Source organism: Cricetulus griseus, chromosome 6 (genome assembly GCF_003668045.3).
Source record: "Cricetulus griseus strain 17A/GY chromosome 6, alternate assembly CriGri-PICRH-1.0, whole genome shotgun sequence".
In the NCBI taxonomy this organism is placed as follows: domain Eukaryota; kingdom Metazoa; phylum Chordata; class Mammalia; order Rodentia; family Cricetidae; genus Cricetulus; species Cricetulus griseus.
The window spans coordinates 22,322,787-22,339,362 of NC_048599.1; the positions used below are offsets into that span (position 1 = coordinate 22,322,787).

At 41.4% G+C, this 16,576-nt stretch overlaps 1 protein-coding gene across 2 annotated transcripts in view; it reads left to right on the forward strand.

Moving 5' to 3' along the window:
- Mroh8 (maestro heat like repeat family member 8) overlaps positions 1-16,576 on the forward strand; it is an 88,201-nt gene that overhangs the window by 47,080 nt on the left and 24,545 nt on the right. For both annotated transcript variants that reach the window (XM_027421276.2, XM_027421275.2), the window contains 3 exons: positions 9,163-9,298; positions 12,334-12,452; positions 14,771-14,923. In XM_027421276.2, the coding sequence (XP_027277077.1) occupies positions 9,163-9,298; positions 12,334-12,452; positions 14,771-14,923 (408 nt within the window). The remainder of the gene's footprint in view (positions 1-9,162; positions 9,299-12,333; positions 12,453-14,770; positions 14,924-16,576) is intronic.

Sequence of the window (16,576 nt, forward strand, 5' to 3'; positions counted from 1 at the left end):
GGGATCAGGAGCCAGTCATGGCACTCCTGATTTAAGGAGTTAAATTTTTAATTTGAATTTTTGGTCCCTCATCAAAGCAAAGCCAGAGCCAGAGAGGGACAAAGTGGAGTTAGGCCATGACTTGTGTCCTTTTTCAGGCCCATAGCTTTTTTTACATTGAAGTATAATTTATAATTAATAAAGGCCACCCAACCTAAGTGTGCAGCTTAATGATTTGTAGCACATATATACTCTCTGAATGCCTAGCATTGTTGATGCTATTTTACTTACATATTATGTTTTACAATTTGGTGTTTTTTGTGGGATTTTTGTGTGAGCAATTGTGTGTGTCTATGTTTTTCTTGGACTCTTTTTTTCCTGTGATTTTTTTTCCTGTTTTAGTTTGTTTGGGTTTTTGTTTGTTTTTGTTTTTAGTTGCCTATTTGTTTTCTGAAAGAGAGTGTGTGGATTTGGGTGGGTGGGGAGGTAGGGAAGTTCTGGAAGGCATTGGTGAGGGGAAACCATGATCAGAATATATTGTATGAAAAAAAATCTACTTTCAATTAAAAAAGAATCCAAAGAACTTAAGGAAAAAAAAGGTATGGGAAAAAGATGTTAAGGATATAGTCAGTTACCAGTCTAGCCACTGGTAGGTTTTATGGTGTTTGATTGTTTGAAACAGATTTCATTATGTCTCCCTAGCTGACCTCAAACTCAGCCTGCCTCTGCCCCTAGGGTGCTGGGATTAAAGGCAGGGGCCACTATGTTGGGCTGTGACTTTTATGGTTTAATAAATTCAGAGGGGCTAAAATATTATGAATATGAATATACTTAACACAGAAAATAATTTTTTTTAAAGTAGAGGATAGGGAAAGCATTAGCTTGCTATCATTCAGACAGAGGCGCCATCAACACTGTTTATCCTCCTGAGTCTTTTGCAGAGTGGTGGGTGAGAGCTCCTGTTGGACCCAAAAATGAAGTCAACTCCGGGAGATACACCCTACAGAGTCACTCACAGGACACAAGTTCGATGCAAAAGCAAAAGAATTTTATTCCAGCTGGTTGGGGTCGTTCCCTGGGAAGAGAACGACCCTGAGTTTTCAAAGCAGGCAGTTTTTATGGTTTTTTTTTTTTTTTTTGGTCATTAGGCAGGAGTATGACAACATATTTGAAAGGTTTAGGCATTATGCTGGCCTGCCCCTGTTACCTGGTGAAACAGGCAGTACCCTGGTCAGCCCAAGGTTCCATGGGAACTAAGTCTGCACGCAGGACCCCTTTAAAAGATAAGTCCATGTCCCTTTACTCTCTCTGTTCTCTCTGTGCTCTCTGTGCTCTCTGTTCCCACTCTCTGTGCTCTCTGTTTCCCCTCTCTACTCTGTCTCCCACCTATTCTCTTGCTCTGTCTCTCTCTGTTCCTCTTCTTAGTTTCCCCATTCTGCTGGGCCTTATAATAAACTTACAGTCTTATGTCTCATGTCTCAGCATTTCTCTTTTCTTCTTTTTAAACAAAAGAATAACAATATTGATTGGCTATAACATACATGAGTCATTCTCTGATTGGTGGGGAACTGAACTTACAATTTTGCCCACGAGGGGTTTGGAATGTTATTTTGGTTTTTACACCTGCAAGGCCATGGGACAGCTAGTGGTTTTTCTGGGAACAGAGTGACTTATACTTATTTTCAAAACTTGGGCGGGTGCTCTGGAGCAGGGTAACCCATAACAAATTTTAGAAACCAGACAGTTGTTGAAGATAATACAAACTAGCAATAATAACAATTTCCAGAGACTGGTCATCATGACCGACCATTTCATGTGTTCTTTGTCCCAGGGTTGTATGTGCCCAGAGTGATTTTTAAGTACATGCTTGTGGGTATCAGGCTAGGCATGAGTTGGGGTCTTTCACTCCCACTGAGCTCCTTCTCTAGATGGAGCTAGTGATAACTTCTTTAAAAAGGACTTATTTACTTGTTTGTGTGTGTGCTTGTCTGTATCAGCACGTGCATGTGTATGCATGTGGAGTGTCAGACCCTGAGAACCTAGCTTCTTTCACAGGCGTTAGAATCTAAACTGTGGTCCTTTGACTGTGCTGCAAGCAATCTTAACCCCTGACCTACCTTCCCAACACCTTCTTAGCTCTCAAGTCATGCTTTCTTTTCTAGCTTTGGTTGTCATTTTCTTCTGCCTTATCATGGACTTGGGCTTCATTTCCCCAGCTCCCTCTTCCTCCTCTCTGGTCCCCTCCTCCTCCTCCTCCTGCTTCTCTTTGCCCCCTTCTCCTCCTCTTTGCCTCCTTCTCCTCCTCTTTGCCCCTTCCCCCTCTTTGCCTCTCTTCCTCATCTTTGCCCCTCCTCCTCCTCTTTAACCCAGTGACTTCCTTTGTTGTTAGAATTCAGGATCTTGTGTGTACTGGCTCCTGCCAGTCTCTACAACCTTTAGAGCCTCACTAGTTTGCTTCTAGATTTCTAACCACTTAAAGCTCCTCTTGCAATTTCAGCTACTTGGAATGCTCAGCCTCAATTCTCCATTCTACTAGTCAGTCAGTCATTCTACTGCACAGTTCAAATGTCTCCACATTAAAAAAAAGAGAGAGAGAGACCTTTGTCAAACAGTACATACACCTTTAATCTAGCACTTGGAAGGTAAAAGCAGGAGGATCAGAGAAGTTCAGTAGCATCCTCTGCTACATAGTAAGTTTAGTGAGGTGCACGCCTTTAATCCCAGCACCCCTGGAGGCAGAGGCAGGCGGATCTCTGTGAGTTTGAAGCCAACCTGGTCTACAAAGTTGGTTCCAGGACAGCCAGGGTAGTTATGCAGATAAATCCTGTCTCAAAAAACCAAAAAGAGAAAAAAGGCTTTTACAAATGGAAAGCCTGGTAACCTGAATTCAAGCCCTATGACTCGAATAAAGGTGGAAAGAAAGCTGATTCCACAGAATTGTTCTCTGACCTCCACACATGTGCTGTGACACATGAGCCCATATATGCATCATTCTCTCTCTCTCTCTCTCTCTCTCTCTCTCTCTCTCTCTCTCCTCTCTCTCTCTCTCTCTCTTTCTCTCTCTCTCTCTCTCTCCTCTCTCTCTCTCTCTCTCTCTCTCTCTCTCTCTCTCTCTCTCCTCTCTCTCTCTCTCTCTCTCTCTCTCTCTCTCACACACACACACACACACCAAATAATTTAAAAAATAATTTTACTGTAGCCGGGCATTGGTGGCGCACGCCTTTAATCCCAGCACTCAGGAAGCAGAGGCAGGCGGATCTCTGTGAGTTTGAGGCCAGCCTGGTCTCCAGAGCAAGTGCCAGGATAGGCTCCAAAGCTACACTGAGAAACCCTGTCTTGAAAAACAAAAAACAAAAAAAAAAGTTTTATTTTAATTTTTTTGTTTTTGTTTAGTTGATTGATTGATTGATTGATTGATTGATTGATTGATTGAGACAGGTTCTCACTATGTAGCTCTGGCTGACCTGGAACTCACTTTGTAGACTGGACTGGCCTCAAACTCACAGAGATCATTTGCCTTTACTTCGGTAGTGCTGGTGTTAAAGGCGTGCGCCACCATATCTGGCTTAATATTTGTATTTTTTATGTGTATGGGTGCTGCGCCAGCGTTTATGTCTAGGCATCACATGAATGATGCCTAGTGCCCAGAGAAACTGGAGGAGAACATCACATCACCTGGAATTGGTATTACAGATAGTTGTAAGCCACATGTAGGTGCTGGGAATCAAACCTGGGTCCTCTGGAAGAGCAGCCAGTGTTCTTAACCACTGAGCCATCTCTCCAGCCATAATTTATTTATTTTGTAAAAAACAAACAAACAGCAACAACAAAAACACTGCTGGGGCTAGAGTGTGTGAAGTGTTTGGAGCTCCAGCACCCTTGCAAAAGCCAAGTGTGGTCGCACATCCCTGTAACTCCACCCTTAGGGACACAGACAGAAGGATTCTGGTGCTCTCTAGCCATCTAGTCTAACTTAAATGGTGAGCCCCAGATTCAGTCAGAGATCCCGACTCAAAATAAGGTAAAGAGATCTAGAAGAAGACACTAAGTGTCAAGCTGTGCACATGTGCTCACATGGGTGCACATACCTGAACATACACAGATGCATTGCAGGAGGAGGGAGAGAGAGGGAGAGGAAGAGGGGAGGAGAGTGGGGAAAAATAATCACTGGTTCAGCTTTATGGAGAGTTGGCAAGTTTCCCCAAAACAAGCCACACATGTTGATGGCTGCAGCATTTCTATGTTGAGTTTCTGGAGAGCTATAGAAACAGCTTCTCTCTAATGTGGTGGATAACACCAGTCATATTACACATGTCCACACTGTGCATATACCCATGACTTCGCCACCAGGTGTTCTGGGACTAGCTTTGTGGTCATCTGAAGCAGAAGGTGGTATGCATTTTACTGATCACCAAGTAGTTGCTGATCTTTTTTCCCCCCTAATTTTAAACTTTTTCTCATTTTCTCCACTATATTATGTTACTCCACTATATATATATATATATATATATATATATATATATATATAATATTGTTGTTGTTGGTTTTTTTGTAGTTGGCATTTTCTTTGGGTCACCAACCAGCTCCCAAATAAAGACACAGAAACTCATTGTTAATTATGAATGCTCGGATTTAGCTTAGGCTTGTCCCACTAGATTTTATAACTTAATTTAACCTGTTTCTATTCATCTGTGTTTTGCCTCAGGAATTTTTCCCTTTTTTTTCATTCTGTATATCCTACTTTTCTGCTTTCTCTGTGTCTGTCTGTCTGGCCCCTGGTGTCTTCCTGGCGTCTTTTTCTCTTTCTTCCCTCCCTGAAGTCCTGCCTATGCTTTTTTTTTTTTTTTAAAGATTTATTTATCTGTTTTGTATACAGTGTTCTGTCTGCATGTACCCAGGCCAGAAGAGGGCACCAGATCTCATTACAGATGGTTGTGAACCACCATATGGTTGCTGGGAATCGAACTCAGGACCTCTGGAAGAACAACCAGTGCTCTTAACCACTGAGCCATCTCTCCAGCCCCATTACCCCTTTATATTTAAGTAAAAAGGGAAGGGTTTTAACACTAATGTAGTAAAGCTGTATATAATAAAAACAATGATCAACTAAGAATTACATTTACAATATCTAGTCCATTGAGTGAAAATACTCCATTATCCCATCTTGGTGAATCCAAGGTTTTGTACTTCATTTACTTTCTATCATAACTTGTATTGCCAACGTAAACATATCTTTTTAAACCTTAAAACATTTTCTTAGATAAACAATTTAAGCTTTTTATGTCTCTCAACCCTATACACTTTATAACTCTTTTGCGAGTTTCACTTTTTAATTTAGTAACAAGAAAAACAGAAACTGTAACTATTTCATCTTCAAACTCCATCAGAGACTCAGAAGGATGTGATATTATCTTAATAAACAGGAAGTGCAGTGCAAAACTTCTAAAACTATAGAAATGACAGAAGCAGCTGGATGCCTGGACAGTCACCCAAGGTTCCTCTGCAATGTTGGGGTGCCTATCTTTGGCCTACAGGCCTAGTATATCTGACAGACTTTTCTGTGAAGCAAGAATTTTGAAGGACTGTCCCACCTTGTCTTGGCAAATTTTGGCAGTCTTTTTCCTTTATGTCCTGCTTGTCCGGTTTGTGCAGTATGTTGTCAGAAGTTGAGGCAAGGGCACTTTCCTGTCCAGTTGCTAACTTTACCACAATGAAAGTGAACTTCATATGGAAGTTCTTCAATGCCCATCATCCTTTTATGAAATAGATTGGTGCTGCTGGGAACAGATGTGTCTCACTGTCAGGAAAAGCCTTAGATCATTAAACATCTTAAATGTCGTATTCTGTAGGTCTCTGAAGTATTTGAAGATCACCTATCTCTCTAAAATATATGGTTTTTTTTGTTTTGGTTTGGTTTTGGTTTTTGTTTTATCGAGACAGGGTTTCTCTGTGGCTTTGGAGGCTATTCTGGAAGTAGTCCTTGTAGACCAGGCTGGTCTTGAACTCATAGAGATCCACCTGCCTCTGCCTCCCGAGAGCTGGCATTAAAGGTGTGCACCACCACCACCACCACCCAGCCTGAAATATATGTTTTAACCTTGAAGACATACCTAACATGACTACAGGTTTGATTGTTATAGATGGCTAACTACTAACCTGCATTTCTTTTTTCTTTTCTTTTACTTGCATTTCTTAATTATCCTAAAGTTTTTAATAATAGCTTTCAAGGACTAGAACTTTATATGACATTTTAAAATGAGTTACATAGATATAATATATTAAACAAAAATAGAAACATGTATACAGTATAATAAAAATAACCTTAAATTTGTATTGATATATAAAAATCCATACCAATGTAAAATAGTTGAGATGAATAGTTGTCTTTTTATCCTATATTCCCACTAAATGATTACAAGCACCTATAACCCACTGAATGACCAAAAATGACCCATCCCACTTCTTGGAAATCTATGCATTGTGTTCTCTAGACTGCTTCATGTTGTCTGGTGGTAATGGTTTCGCCAGGGAACCCCGAGAAAATTGAGATAGTGGTCAAGTCCTAAGATAACTAAGCTATAACATTTGTTGTCTAGTCTCTGTATAATGGAAAAGTGCAAGACTTATCTAAAGTCTTGGCTAGAATAGTCTGTGAGGCTGGAGCCTTGAAGTTGCTCTGAATGCAGAACTGTGAGAAAACTGCAACAGAGCAATTCTGAGAGGCTGGGCCACCCATTTTCATTGGTTTCTGGTTCCCTTGCTCTCAAAACCCACAAACTGTCAAAGGTAACATACATATCTTTATTAACACAAGTATGGACTCTGTGTTGTACACAAGCCAGCCAAAGATGATTTTTTGTTTTATGTTTGAGCAGGTAAAAGACATCTGTTAACTTTATAAGAATGTTTAAACTACATATTCAAATCTTTATCCATCCCATATGAAAGGATGGTATGTAATAATAAGTCATGAGGACTCTGTAACTATCTTGTCTCATCCAGTCTCAGAGATGTTCCCATGTCAAAACTACCTGTCATGTAGTTTTTCTAGGTTTATTTCTTTGTGTCTGTAGCCAATATTTTCAGATGGTCTCCCCCAATCAAATCTGGTCTCTATTAATTTGGAAGGAATCCACAGCCTTTCATTTCCTGTGGAAACAAAAGCATAACCTCTTCTGCAACACAATACATTTTCTGAGTCCCATTTTAAAGTTGAGACATCCCTAAAGTATCTACACTGGTATAATCCAGCAGTTCCCTTTTCAGTCCCATGTCTCTCAGTGGCTGCTGTTCATCGTCAGCATTCAAAAATTCAAAGTCAACAAAGCACCATGCAGGATCCAGACTCCGTGGGTATTTCCCATCTTTACGTGGCTTATTCTTTTTATATTACTTTACTCTTTCTTTAAAGACTTTACTTAATTATTTTTAAACTATTTTTTCCTTTGATTGTCTATACCCGTTTTCTTTTCTTTTTTAAGCACCTACACACACTGTAACCTTGTTTAAAGGTGTTTTTGGTCTGAACCTATTTTACTGTGCACCTGTAGCATTTTCTGGTTTCATGAATCAAACCTTAAACTGCTAATTTGTAGCTAGGCCCTCCACCATGCAGCTCTGATGATTGTCTCAGCATCTTCCTTTGGTCCATGAGAGCCAAGCCTTAAGCCCTTGGGCCTACCCAAGATGTGCATTTAACTTTGAGCTGTGTTTAATCAAGAACTGCATTTAACTGCCCCAGCTCCAGGAAGTTGGTGCCCACACTGTGGCAGGTATTTCTACTTAGCTTACTGTTTTTACTTAGCATGCTCAAGCTCTCTGCTGCATAGCAGTGCCTCTTAAAGGAGCACATTGTTTTCTGTTTTCTTTTTTCAGCTTTCTCAGGCCCTATGTGGTAATTTGTGCCTCACGTTGGGTACCAGTTGTAGCTGGCATTTTCTTTGGGCTACCAACCAACTCCCAAATAAAGACATAGAGACTTATTATTAATTATGAATGCTCAGCTTTAGCTTAGGCTTGTCCCTGTTTCTAGTCATCTGTGTTTTGCCTTGGGACTTTTTACCTTTCCTTCATTCTGTATGTCCTACTCTCCTGCTTCCTTTGTGGCTAACTGGCTGGGTTCTGGCATCTCCCTGTCATCTCTTTCTCTTCCCTCTCCCCTCCTAGAAGTCCCACCTATATTCCTGCCTAGCTGTTGACCATTCAGTTTTTTATTAAACCAATCACAGTGACATATCTTTACATAGTGTAATCAAATGTCTTGCAACAAGGTTTCTCTATATGTTGCCCTGACTGTCCTGTAATTGGCAGGCTGGTGTCGAACTCACAGATGTCTGCCTCCTAAGTGCTGGGAATAAAGGTATGCACCACCACTGCCCAGCTTTAATCAATATATTTTAAGAATTAGTGCTATACTAACTTTGAGAGGTTTTCCTTTGCTTAGTGTGTCATAAATTTCTTGTTTTACTGTTGGTTTTCATGGTGGGTTTTTTTTTTAAAGATTTTATCTATTTATTATGCATACAACATTCTGCTTCCATATATATCTGCACATCAGAAGAGGGCACCAGATCTCATAACGGATGGTTGTGAGCCACCATGTGGTTGCTGGGAATTGAACTCAGGACCTCTGGAAGAGCAGTCTGTGATCTTAACCTCTGAGCCATCTCTCCAGTCCTCATGGTGGGTTTTGTTCCTGTATGCTATCTGGTTCTTAGAAAGGATAGGCATATGCTATTCTACTAAGCCATGCCTCCAGGCCAGGTACTTGATTTCTAGTGGTTATATTCATAGAATGATTGTGCCACAATTTCCTTTTCTACTACTAGGCAAATATTTTCAAAATGTGATCTTTAAAAACAGTGCTGGATGAATTCTAGAATTGTCAGGGCTACGTAGAGAAACTTTTGCTTGAAAGATTAATTTATTAATTAGTTATTCAATTAATTAAACCAGTGCTGGAATGAACATCTTTATTGCTAAAGCCTCCTCATTTTTAGAATGTGTTCATAGGTTAGGTTGCCCTTTGGCTGGATGAATTATACCAACTATGTGAAATAATAAGCCTCCAGAGATCTAAGGGACCCTTTCACCTCTGTTGAGTTTCCGACTCCTTAACAACTCCAGTTTAAGGTGAAAATGTCTCCCATATTCTGATGGCATTTTTCTTTCCTTCTCACTCAGCTTCCACTGCAATTCCAAAGACTTGGACATCTAGTGGCTGTGATGGCACTGCTGTGTGGTGACCCACTGAAAGAGGTGGCTGAAGAGGCTGCAGAGGGAACACATTACCTGCTTCATATCACTCTGAAACTGAAGTGTAAGACTCTCTGGAGAAAAGGTGTAATCTAGTCTCTAGCACAGCTGTAGGCAGCATCCCTCCTCTTGCCCTGCATCCCATGTTCATACACAGAGATGGAGCAGTGCTGACTGTAGTGGTTTGGATAAGAATGGCCCCCAACAGGCTTATAGTATTTAAATGTGTAGTGTCTTAGTTAGGATTTCTAGTGAAGAGAAACCACAACCATGGCAACTCTTATAAAGGAAAACATTTAATTGGGGTGGCTCACTTACAGTTCAGAGGTTTAGTTCATTATTGTCATGGTGGGAAGTAAGGCAGCATGAAGACAGAGATGGTGCTGAGATGAGAGTCCATCTTGATCCAAAGGCAACAGGAAGTGAACTGTCTCACTTGGCATGGCTTGAACATATAAGAGACCTCAAACCCTGCCTCCACAGTGACAAACTTCCCCCAACAAGACCACATCTATTCCAACAATGCCACACCTCCTAATAGTGCCACTCCCTTTTGGGGCCATTTTCTTTCAAACTACCTCATTCTTTTCCCTGGCCCCTATAAGCTTGTAACAATAGCATAATACAAAAAGACATTAAGTCCAGCTTCAAAAGTCCCATAGTCTATAACAGCCTCAGACTTATTTAAAAGTCTAAATAAAGTTCAAAGTTTCTTCTGAGACTCATGCAATCTCTTAACTGTAATCTCCTGTAAAATCAAAAAAGCAGATCACATACTTCCAACCTATAATGGCATGGAATGTACATTACTATTCAAAAACATATGGAAGGGAGCATAGCAAGAAAATACTGGACAAAAGCAAGACCAAAACTAGCTGTGCAAACTCCAAACTCTACTTCTCCATGTCTCATGTTAAAATACTCTTCTGATCTTCAGCTCTGTTCAGCTTTGTAGACTGCAACATATTCTTCCTCTTGGCTGGTTGAACACTCTGTTAGCAGCTCTCCTTAGCCAGTATCCCATGGCTCTGGCATCTTCAACATCTTGGTGCCTCCAAGGCAACCCAGGCTTCACTTCACAGCTTCACACAATGGCCTCTCTAGGCCTCCATTCAGGAACTCCCCTGACACATGCCTGGCCTCGGCAGCTCTCTTTAGTCACTCCTTGACTCTTAAAGCCATGTGGCTGAAGCTGCCAAGTTCTGCTGCTTGCTGAGGGTGGAACATGGCCCCTTGTTCAGTTACATCTTCATCAGCTTGCTGTTTTTGATGATGGTTACCTTCACTGCCTAAGCTTGGTTGTCCTTGAACTTGCTCTGCAGATGAGGCTGGCCTCAAATTCAAAGATCTGCCAGGCTCTGCCTTCCCAGTGCTGGAATTAAAGGAGTGCACTACCACACCTAGCTCTAAGCTTTTCTCTGATTCCTTTTAACAAATTGGAAACAGCTGGGTGGGGTCTTGCCCTGAGGTCACCACTCCCTTTAGTCTATACTTTAATCTGCTTGTTTCCTTGAACACAGGATTTAACTCTGTTCCACTTCCTGGTGTTTCTTTTCTCCTTTTTTACATTTTGCAATTTACTCGGTTCCGCTTGCTCCTTTTCATTATAAATCTTCATTAGAGACACCACTAATAACTACACAATAGCGTCTATAATAGCCTGTTTTGAGATTTCTTCTGCCAATTTAATTAATCCAAAACTCTTTACTTTAGTTTCAGACTGACTCTCTGGACAAGGGCAAAAGGCGGCCACTTTCTTCACCAAAATATCACAAGAACTATCTAAAATTCTTCTCCTCTAAAATCTCTTGAGCCAGCCCCCCACAGTTCAAATCATTCTCAGTACCATTGTCTTCCATGCTCCTACTATGTACTTCCATGCTCATACTTAGTATGGCCCACTAAGCAGTATTTAAAGCATTCCACTGCTTTCTTAACCCAAGGTACCAAAGTCAAAATTCCACCAAACAAAAACATGATCTGGCCTATGATAGCAATACCCCAGTCTCTGATACCAACTTCTATCTTAGGATTTTATTGCTGTGAAGAGACACCATGACCATGACAACTCTTTTTTGTTGTTGTTGTTTGTTTGTTTGTTTGTTTTCTTCGAGATAGGGTTTCTCTGTGTAGCTATGAGGCCTATCCTGGCAGTTGCTCTGGAGACCAGGCTGGCCTCGAACTCACAGAGATCTGCCTGCCTCTGCCTCCCGAGTGCTGACAACTCTTTTTTTTTTAGTAATTTTTTTTTTTAGATTTATTTACTTATTTTTATTACATATACAGTGTTCTGTCTGCATATTTGCCTGGAGCCAGAAGAGGGCACCAGATCTCATAACAGATGGTTGTGAGCCACCATGTGGTTGCTGGGAATTGAACTCAGGACTTCTGGAAGAACAGTCAGTGCTCTTTTAACCTCTGAGCCATCTCTCCAGCCCCTCATGGCAACTCTTATAAAGGAAAATATTTAATTGGGATGGCTATTTTCCAGTGGCACACACCTTCAATTCCAGCTCTCATGAGGCAGAGGTAGATGGATCTCTGTGACTTTGACAGCCTAGTCTGCTTAGTGAGTTCCAGGACAGCCAGGGCCATGTAGAGAGACTTTGTCTCAAAAGAACAAAACAACAATAACAAAAACAAAACACATAGGAACAAGGCAGCCCGAGGGAGACAGGCAACTCAACAGTCAGCACATCTAGGTGACGGGAAGAGGAAGATCTGTAATCAACAAGCTTTGGGCAGTATCGAAACCTCACAGGATGCCCTTCAACTACTCTCAAGTGGTGTAGTATTGGAGCCTTCCTTTTTTCTACTCAGTAGATTCCTCCAAAATCTTTGTTCTAAAAAAAAAAAAAAAAAAAAAAAAAAAAAAAAAAAGGAAGGAAGAGAAGAAAGAAAGAAAACAAACCTTTTCATTCCCCTTTGGCTCTTTGTATATATTGTTTTACAAGGAAATGGGCAGAACCTGCCTCCAGATTAGATTAATGCATTCAAGGGAAAACCAGAGATTGACTACACACTGGAGATCAGAAAGACTTGGGAAATGAGTAAGAAAGAAGTGGAGCAGAGCATAATAATGACCCATTCTCTTCCTAGATATCACGCAGAACAGAGACAATGGCAAGAGCTTGAGAGAAACTTTGAAAAGGTGCAGGGAGCTGCTGGAGCACTATAGTGTCAAACAGTTCTACCGCTGTCCATTCAAAATTGTCCAGGTAACTAGAGAGCTTAGAAGCATCTGGACAGACTGCTTTAAGTGCTAGAAAGGATGGAAAGAAGCCAGATGTCTTGTTTGTTCATGGAAATGTGAGATGATAAAAATCATATTAGAAAGTTCTATTTGTTTCTCATAAAGCCAACCACAGAGATTGCTTGGGAAATGTGCTCCGTAAACATCCAGGGTTTGCAGAAAAGGTACCATGTTCATGATCTTACACACCAGGTTTCTCTCTCTCTCTCTTTCTTTCTTTCTTTCTTTCTTTCTTTCTTTCTTTCTTTCTTTCTTTCTTTCTTTCTTTCTTTCATTCTTTTTCTCTTCTTTTCTTTTTTTCTTTTTTCTTTTCTTTTTTTTTTGAGACAGGGTTTCTCTGTAACTTTGTAGCCTATACCGGAACTCACTCTGTAGACCATGCTGGCCTTAGACTCCTAGAGATCTGCCTGCTCTGCCTCTCAAATGCTGGGATTAGTGTATGCAACCACCGCCCAGCGCTCTCTCTCTCCTTTTCTTTTTTAAGGCAGGGTCTCACTGTGTAGCAATGGCTGAACTGGTACTCACTGTGTAGACCACACTGTTCTAGAACTCCCAGCAATCTGCCTGTGTCTGCCACCCACATGCCGAGATTAATGGCTTGTGCTACCAAGACTGATGTCCCTGTTTGCTCAGTTCAGTGCTTTATGTCAACTTGCAGAAGAGGCCAGTGATTTTTACCTCAGTCTGGTGAACGCTCACTGAATGTCAGCTACTTGCTCATGTAAGCCTTTCACATAGAGGAGCTTCAAGAGAGAATGGTTGAACCAATGAGCTATGGGCTTTTAAATGTAACTGTGCATTACTCAACAAAGTCTCATACATCTGCTGGGTATGTTAGGGATATGGGCAAACAAAGGAAACCTATAAGGCGGAGAGATGGCTCAGTAGAGGTCTTGCAGTGCAAATATGAGGACATGAGATCAATCCCCAGTGTCCATATTTGAAAAAAAACCAGCTGAGTGTAGCAGTATATTCCTGTGGTCTTAGCTCTGAGGAGACAGATCCAGGAGGATCCCTAGGGTTCAATAGACAATCAATGAGCTCCAGATTTGGTAAGAGTCCCTGCCTCAAAAAATAAGATGGAGAGTGACAGAGTGAGACACTGAGCTAGACCTCTGGCTTACACCTGCACACCACCCCCATGCATTCAAACCCACACATATGTGTGTGCAGACATTCATGAACACAAACACACAGAAAAAGGATACTTAAAAATCTTACTCATGTAGGGTCTAAAGTACCAGGTAATCTAGTCTAGGTATCAGTTTCCTCATCTATCTGGTGGGAATCTATACACACTGGAATGATACCGTTGTCATAAGAGCTAAATGAAATGCTATGTGGAAAATGCTTGGCTTACTGTCTGTCACATATAAGTACCCAGTGGAGTGTGTCTATTCCATTCACCTGGAGGACTTCATGTACTGCAGAGTGCAGCAAGAAGCAGAATGACACATTATATCATCGTGTTGTCTCCCAAGGAAGCAGTTTAGTTATGTCAAGGAAGCTGTCAGCTATCTAGCACTGGGTGTTTCCTTTAGTGCTCCTATAAAGTGTGACATTTTTCTGAGGGTCTCACAACATGGCTTCTCTCTAGGAGTCAGAGTAGTAAAAGGCTGTGTGTAGACTTTAGCTGTGGACTTTTGGTGCTTCCAGTTTTCCATTTTGGTAAATGTATTAGTCAGGGTTCTTTAGCTGGATAGAACTTACACACACACACACACACACACACACACACACACACACACACACACACACACACAAGCTGGGGCCCTGATAGTTCAACAATGACTGTCTACCAACAAAAGGTCCAGGAATCCAGTAAGTTGTTCCGTCCATGAGGCTGGATGTCTCAACTGGTCTTCAGTATACACTGGAATCCCAAATAAGTAGACTCTAATGCCTGTGAAGGAATGGACTTGCTAATGAGAGTGAGATCAAGCTTCCATCTTCCTTTATAGAGGCTGCCAGCAGAAGGTGTGGCACAGATGATTAAAAGTGGGTCTTCCTACTTCAGATTATTTAAGAAAAAAAATCCCTCATAGGTATACTGAGTTGCTTGAGTTTTCGTTAATTCCAGATGTACTCAAGCTGACAACAGAGAATAGCCATCACAGTAAATAAGCCAGTAGTAGATAGCACGGCTTTTCCCTCTTCTCTTCCCCATCTCCCTCCCCAGTGCTGGAGTTCTGGGCCTCACACATCATAGGCAAACACTGAGTTATATTCCCAGCCCATACCATGTATCTTGAAAGTTCATTTTTTTTTCCTAAATTGTTGCAGGTCTTTGAAGTTTTCCTTGATTCACAAGAACTCGGCCAGTTTATAATGACTACGTTGGATAGCCTGAAAAGCCTGCCCAATCCCTGTACCCAGCAGACAGCAGGAGAGTTGTTGATAACTTTGGTGAGGAGTGCAGAGGCCCGATTTGAGAAGGTAAAAGTGCAGAGCCATTTTGTGGATTTGAAATAGAAACAAGCCCTGTCGCTGCTTTGGCTGGGGAGGTCCAGCCATTTGTGCTCAGCTGAGAATAGGCACAGTGGGGAGAGGACCAAAGCCTTCCTCTACTGTTCACAAACTTCCCTCCATTCAGTAAGCATGTTCTCACCAGCCACTATACCAAACAAGGGAGATTTGAAACTTAAGGTAAAGGGCTGGGGAAATAGCTCCATGGTAAAGTGTTTGTTTGACAAGCATGAGGACCTGGGTTTTGATCCCTCACACCCACGTAAAAGCTTGGCATGGTCCTGAGCATCTGCAACTCTAACGAAGTACAGCAGAGCTAGGCAAGTTTTCAGAGCTCACTGCCAGCAAGGCCAGCAGACATTGTGATTGAAGAGATTGTGTCTCGAGAAAATAAGATGGGAAGTGATTAAGAAAGACATCTTTGATATCAATTCTGGCCTCCACAAGTGCACATATGGGTATGTACTCATACAGATACATGCACACACCTGAACATCTCTCTCTCTCTCTGGTGTGGTCTCCAAAGAACAGGATTTCCTTTGGAGATGAAATTGATGTATATGAGGTTGGTATTCAGTGCAAATTCTCATCCAGATGAATCAAAACTATCAAGTTAAGACAAGGCAGCCATAAGTGACTGAAAGGTGGCCAGCTTTCCCCAACATCAAGAGAACTTATCTAAATATATTTAAAACCCACACAAGAAATGACAAAGGAAGCTGGGAGATGGTGGTGCAGGCAGGCAGGCAGGTCTCTGAGTTTGAGGCCAGCATGATCTACAGAGTGAGTTCCAGGACAGCCAGAGCTACACAGAGAAACCCTGTCTTGAAAAAAAAACAAAACAAAAGCAAAAAACAAAGAAATGACAAAGGAAAGAAATATTTATTTATTTAGAGTTTTAGAGGCAGGATTTCTCTGTAGCTTTGGAGCCTGTCCTGATTTGCTCTGTGGATCAAGCTGTCTTCGAACTCACAGAGATCCAACTGTCTCTGCCTCTCAAGTGCTGGGATTAAAGGTGTGAGCCACCACCACCTGGCAACAATTTATTTTTATCATCTAAAATGCAAAAGGACAGAGCTGGGGGTCAGTAAGATGGTTCTGTGAGTCAAAGTGATTGCTGCACAAGCCTGACAACCTGAGTTCAATCCCCAGGTACCATGGTGGGAAAAGAGGACAGAGTTATCCTCTGACCTCTACATATACATACTATGGCATGTGTGCCCTCATCTTTATATATAGACAACAATAGTAATTCTTTTTGATAAAAAGGATAGACCTGGGTGTCGTGTTTCATACCTGTAATCCCAGCACTTGGAAGTCTGAGACAGGAAGATTAAAGGGTTAAAGCTGCCTTGGGCTACAAAGTGAGTTCCTAGCTAGGCTAGGCTACTAGGCAAAACTCTGTCCCCCCAAATTATTTAATTAATCGACTATCTTAATTAAACATAGAAGGAATACAGAAATAGCTAGAAGTGTAAGAACTGCTGGCATTTTAAAGTACTCACTGTGTTTTGTTAGGAGTAAAAGTGCTTTGTGAAGGGTGCTTATTTATGCAGAGTCCGGGATTCAATCCACAACACTAGAACAATCTCATAGAGAAAAGGCATTTTAGAATGATAAGAA